At 47.0% G+C, this 6,562-nt stretch overlaps 1 protein-coding gene across 1 annotated transcript; it reads right to left on the bottom strand.

Moving 5' to 3' along the window:
* Positions 1-378: 378 nt before the first annotated feature.
* On the bottom strand, positions 379-2,361 carry LOC135914944 (micronuclear linker histone polyprotein-like). Its single transcript, XM_065447878.2, has one exon. The coding sequence runs from the start codon at positions 2,359-2,361 to the stop codon at positions 379-381; it is 1,983 nt and encodes a 660-aa protein (XP_065303950.2).
* Between the last annotated feature and the right edge of the window lie 4,201 nt (positions 2,362-6,562).

The following is a 6,562-nucleotide window of genomic DNA, read 5'->3' as shown; positions in this document are numbered from 1 at the left end:
TGAGCCATTTTTTCTTCCATTCCTGGCGAAAACTGCGACGGACACAGGAGGCGGCGGCGGCGTACAACAACGCCAACCAAAACGGCTGCTGCAATGACCCCATAACTGTAAAATATTGAAAGAAAACGCACCAGATAGCTGAAATGCTTTACTATGCGATGTTCACGACCAGTCTGCAAATCTAAGCATATAACGACCAATCCTGCAAGCCGATGATTTGGACTTTATGCTGTGCGCGTACAGCCGCTGCCCGGGCTGCTGTTTGGTCCTTGGATTTCTGATCGCAATTTAGGAATAAAAACTGCCAATATTTTGCGGCGGATTGGAACAGTTTCCGCCAGCAACTGCCCTGATGGTTGATGAACAGCTTGTCAGTCTTCAGTCCACTCCCGCTAGTTGCTTAGTTGCGTTCTGTAGCATACCTGGTTCCTGCCGTTTACTTGACACTTCCTTCACATCTCGAGTCGTCAGTTGTTTCCGCAGTGCGCTCCTTCGCCGTATAGTGGCTGGTGTGTTGCCATGCGTCTTTTTGCTGGTGTTCGTGTCTTTAGATGTGCTAGGTTTGCTCTTGGGTGTCTTGGTCAGTGTCGTTGACTTTGTACCGTGCTTTCTCGCCGTGGCAGGGATATCGGTCTTTTTAGGGCTTTTTGTGTCTTGCGGCATTGTGGCTTTGCGCTCTCTCGTCATGCCTGTTTTACCCGTCGAATCAATCTTCTGACTACTCTCTCCGGACTCAGCCGTCTTTGCTTTGCGTTTTGTTGTGGTAGCGCCTACTCTTGTCTCACTCTCTACATTGACTCCTGCATCTTTCGATGGTGTTGCTGTGCGCTTTCGCGATGTTCCTGCTGCTTTCTCGCCCTTCTGAGCTCCACCAACGTCTTCAGATGTATTGGCTTTGCGTGACCGTGTTGTTGTAGGTCCTGGCGTCGGCTGAATCTTCCCAGCACTGCCGGCAGCCTCTGACGTCCTAGCTTTGCGTGTACGCGTCGTTGCAGGTCCTGGCGTCGGTTTGGCTTTCTCAGTGCTGTGAGCCTCCACGGATGTCCTAGCTTTGCGTATGTAGGTCGTTGCAGTTCCTGGCAAAGTGTCAGATTTCTGAGCACCGACTGCACCTTTGGATGTAGTGGCTCTGCGTTTTCGCGTTGTTCCTGGTGTTGACTCAGCATTCATACCCGGATTCGGCGCAACGGTCTCTTGGCTGCGTGCCTCGTCTTCCGACGTCTTGGTTTTGAGTTTGCGCGTCGGTCTCTTCACTGTGGAAACCGCTGGACAGCTCGATTTCTTTTCCGCGGATGCTTGTTTACTCTTTGGCGTTCTCGGAGCTTTTGCTGTCACCGTAGCCTTTTCAACAGCACCCCGAGTGTTCTTTCGAGTCGCCGCTGCCTTGGCCTTGCGGCTCTTGCGCGTCGATACAGTGGATGATGAATGGCTACTTGACGGGGCGTCTGTTGGGCGTCGGCTCTCGTGGTGGCTGCGAGTGCTCGAAGAGCAGCGTCCAGCACGGCAATTCTTCTTGGTTTTGCGACTATCGCTCAAGCTGCTAAGCGAGCTGCTCTCCGACACAGATCGACCTTTAGCCCTGTGCTTACTGCCTCCACTGTGCCTTGACATGCTTCGCAATCGACGCTGTTGTTTAGCATCAACTGCGCTCTCGCCAGTGCTTACCATCGATGTAGTTCCCGAGCGGCGCGCCTTCTTGATTTTTCCTTTGTGCCCACTCACTGTGCTTGAGCTCCGCGACCACGGGTCCCTCTTAACGCCGCGCTTAATAGTGCTGCTGCTGCTGCTCGAAGACCAGCTTGTTGCAGAGATTCGACTACTCGTTCTGCGCTTACGCCGACTGACGCCGCTAGACGACGAGCTCCTTGGTCGCCGAGCGTTAGCAGTGCCGCTCTGTCCACTAGCTTTGCTCCATTTGTGGGCCGTCTGAGTCCCGCGCTTCTCTTCTCTGCCGCTGCTCGATGACCTAGTTGTGCTTCTGTAACCAGTGCTGGTCGCAGGTCTTTCCTCTGATGCATACCCCTTTTCGGCCATGCGATTTGTCCCTCTTGGGTTGACATAATGCGAGTCTTTCCTTGAGCTGCGAGCCTTCTTGGCAGTAGGCTTGCTCCCTCCAGCTCTGCTCGGTAACAAGTTTCCTTTTCCTTGGTGGTCCTTCTTTCCTACGCGTTTGTCGCTGCTAGCGGCTATCGTCGACGCGACGCTTGACGACTCGTCGGTATTGCGTAGATTTTTCCGAACCTTGTTCCGAGCTGAAGCTTCATTTCCGACGAGCCCGGATGTGCCAGGGTCGCCGATGTCCGCTGGTCCAGCTTCATTCTCTCCCTCCGGTGGATCGCAAGCGAAGCAGATGCCCGCCATGTTGGCACTCTCGAAATAAGAGGCAGATTTGAGCGCTAAGATTTCGCCCCGTTGTTTCCGTCAGTCGGTCGCTCGCCTCCGGCGCTCTTCTCGCAAGCAGTGCTTGGTACCACCCAGGAACCAGGCTCCCAGCGTCTCTAGATAGGCCGGCTCCAAAGTGCTCGAGTCAGCGCTGCATCGGGGGACACATAGCGATGTACCTGAGCTTCCAGGTGCGAGCGTCAACGGCTGTTCGAAGCGCACCACACGCGCCTGGTACACAGTGCAGGACACGCGCCTCTTCTTTTCCGTTTCTTCGCCACCCTCTACTCTCGAGCAGTAGCGGCTATTCGCGTGTTTCAGTGCCAGATAATCTGAAAAATTCCTGGAACACCTATCTCACAATGACTCTCAAAGGTAATTCGATTAGCATTCAAGCAATGTAGCAACACACAATATTGACAAAAATTCAGAGCCATCCCACTGTGTGAAGGCGAATGACCAGCAGAACTATATACATGGATGGAACGAAGGCGGCAGTATAACGACGATGGCATGATAACATCCTGATGATGATTTTAAAATATTGGCCATTATAAAATGACGGCAGAGTCACGTCATCGATGTAAGGACAATAGGAAGGCGATGATGGCGTGGCCTCAAAAGCGACGAGAGTGAGATGACGAAGTTGGAATGAAGAAATAATAATTAATTATAGAACAATTTACGTGCCAAAACCACTTTCTGATTATGAGGCACGCCGTAGTGGAGGACTCCGGAAATTTCGACCACCTGGGGTTCTTTAACGTGCATCTAAATCTGAGTACACGGGTGTTTTCGCCCCCATCGAAATGCGGCTGCCACGGCCGGGATTTGATCCGGCGACCTCGTGCTCAACATCCCAACACCATAGCCTCAGAGCAACCACGGCGGGTAAATGAAGAAATAGAGTGACCGCAACGGCACAATGACGACGAATGTTTGGAAACGAATGTTCGACAAACACGAATGTTTGACATAAGCATGACGGCATGACGATGAATATTTGACGAGGACACAGTGATGACGATGGAATGACAAAGGAATCACGTAGATGGAATGACGGAGATGATATCACCACGGCGGCATGATGACAATGGTATGACGATCTCAAAATGCTGACAACGGTATAACGACGACAGCTTGACGACGACGCGATGATGACAATGAGCCAACGAAATTTGTATGGCGAAAATGGCATGACGATGGCTGTATCACGAAAACTATGATGAATGATGGCATGACGACGACGGCTAACAATAACTAGATGAAGAAGTTGAAAAGACGACTATGGAACGACCACGACCGCATAGCCATGACTGTACGACAGCAAATGTTGCATGACAACTGTCTGACGACGACGCAATGATGATGAAGGCATAACAATGGCGGCATAATCTCGAATGAAGGACGACAGGTTTATTATGGTAGAATAGTGAATTACAAATGACGCCGATTGAACGATGATGGCGTATAGATGACAATGGCATAACCTCAATGAGATGACGTGTCTGAAATGATGGTGATATTGAGACGACAGCGTGACGATGGTGGCATAACGAACACGGTATATGGACGGATGGATGATGACGTTGACGTGGTGGCGACGACATGGTTAGATTCGGATGACGAAGTTAGAAGGACGATGGCAGAACGACCATGACGTCATCACAACGACGCATGGCAAAAATGCATGACGACAATGGCATGATAACGGTATGAGGACAATGAGATGCCTACGAAAGTATGACGACGATTGCGTGACGACGATGCATGACAAGGATTGTATATGGAGTATGGTGTGACGACGATGGCATGATGAGAATCACTGATGACGAATCAGGAGAGACGACAACAGAACTACCACGACGGCATCGCGATTACGGTACAACGATGAATACATGACGACTGTATGATGACGATGGTGTGAAGATAATGCTACTACCACGACGCCATTAGGACCATTACAGACCTAGCGGCCAGTGGCGTAGCCAGAAATTTTGTTCGGGGGGGGCTGCGCCACTGGCCCAACATATATATATATATATATATATATATATATATATATATATATATATATATATATATATATATATATATATATATATATATATAGCTGCACGTTGCAGCTCCGCCTCCTCCTTAAGAGGAGGCTTTAGCTTGGGCGCTCCTATCTAAACACATACAAAAGAAGAATTCGTTTTTCTCGGCAACCACTGCACCAAATTTGATGAGGTTTGTTGCATTTGAGAGAAAAACTTAAAATGTAGTGACTGCTGGTTTCGAATTTTTCATTTAGGTTGTAAATTATTTATTAAATATTGGCCAAAATTGAAAATTTTCAGAAAACGGAACTATCAAGTTTAAAACTCAGTGACTCAACAATGCAAAATTATATCACGATTCTGTGAATTGCATCTAATAGTACATCTACAGTGGACAAAATAGATATGTTACACATGAATCTCAAAAAAAATTAGTATTGTGGAAATACGTCTTTTGCAGAACCCTTGTACACAATGTAACCAATTCACGTAAGATACAAATTGACGCAGCAAACTTGTCCGCCTTGACTGTTATAATAAATGCCGTTTACAGAACGAAAATATCTGTTCTTCACGTATAGCTAATAATTTGTAAACGTCGTGCTTCTATTTTTTCAAGCTTTCGAATTTTTCAAAATGTTTTAAACAAAATTCAGGCCCTAAATCGAAGTTCTGTTTCCAACAGACACTAGGATATAGCTTGCTCTCAAATGCAACCAATTTCAAAAAAAAGCGATAAGCAGGATTATCTCAGAAAAGCGTTTCTGCGTTTTACAAGTATTTGAATAGGCCGCGTCGGATTGGGCCCGAGCTAAAGCTTCCTCTTAAACAATTTATCGAGGGATCAAATACATGAATAATAACTGCATTGTCATTGCCAAAGATGCTGCAAACGAATTCTTGAAAGCTACGCACTGTAAATACAAGTAAAATATGTATTTTTTCATAAAATATTATGCTCGTATGTGCCAAAAATTGTGCCCAACATAACTGACGACAATGCTTCCATGTTTTTTGTCTATTTATTAAGTAAATAAAATATCACACGAACTTTACAACTATATCAGTTCGAAACCAGGAAAGCAGTGCATGCCGCTGATATGAAAAATTAAAAGGCAATGAACTGAACAAGTTGAGGACAAATATGTTAATGAAACTTTGTCATTCAAGAACCGTGCTTATATTTTTGTATATATGCAAGGGCCAGTGAAAAATCTCAATGACGCTGTCGTTTGTTCCAATGTATTACGCAGGAGTAGCTGTCCCTTGTCGTGTATCGTGAGTAATTGCACCGAAGTTATAGTCGCCACAGAGAGCACGTATAAAAAGCAGGAGTTCTGCAAGATATATGAGGGCAAGTCAAATGAATGAGCCAACAACGGGGTACTTTATTTAAAAGTAGTCTTCATGAGAATTTAGACATTTGTCCTATTTACTAACGAGTTGCGCGATTCCCGTCTTATAAAACTCCTTGGGTTGCTGCTTCAAAAAGTCTGTATCTGGTTCCCTTGAGCTGTTTTTTCGTTTGCCCCAAAATGTAGAAGTCGCAAGGTGACAGGTCTGAGCTGTATGGCGGATGTTGCAGTTTCCCACTTGAACTTTGCCAGTTTTGCATTAACCACGTAAGCGACGTGCACGGGGACAGGCATTGTCGTGGAACAAGATGACCCCATTCGTCAATTTTCCACGTTGTTCGTTCTTAATCGCGACACGCTGCCGTTCTGGCGTTTCACAATATCGGAAGCAATTGATAGCCTCTCAAGATTTAGCAAATTCTATCAGTAATGGACCCTGTCGATCGAAAAAAAAGTCGACAACACTTTTGCAGCGGAAATGATGGCCTTTACGTTCTTTGGGCGTGGTAAATTCGAATGTTTCCTCTGTAAGCTTTGCCGTCGTGTTTCAGGCTCGTAGTAGTGGCACCAAGGTTCGTCCCCGATCACAGTTGCAAACAAGACGTCGTCATGCTCATTGTGATACCCGATCAGATGAGTCAAGGCAGCGCGAAACTTCTCCGTCTTCTCGCGATGGATAAAAATCTTGGGAATCCATTGCGCACGAAAGAGCCGATAACCGAGAAGCTCATGAATTATGGCGTGAACCGAACCGCGACTGATGTTCAGACGGTCTGCCAGTTC

The sequence above is a fragment of the Dermacentor albipictus genome, unplaced genomic scaffold (assembly GCF_038994185.2).
Source record: "Dermacentor albipictus isolate Rhodes 1998 colony unplaced genomic scaffold, USDA_Dalb.pri_finalv2 scaffold_11, whole genome shotgun sequence".
NCBI classification, from domain to species: domain Eukaryota; kingdom Metazoa; phylum Arthropoda; class Arachnida; order Ixodida; family Ixodidae; genus Dermacentor; species Dermacentor albipictus.
Note: the sequence above shows the minus strand (reverse complement) of the source record. Positions and strands in the feature narration are given on the sequence as shown.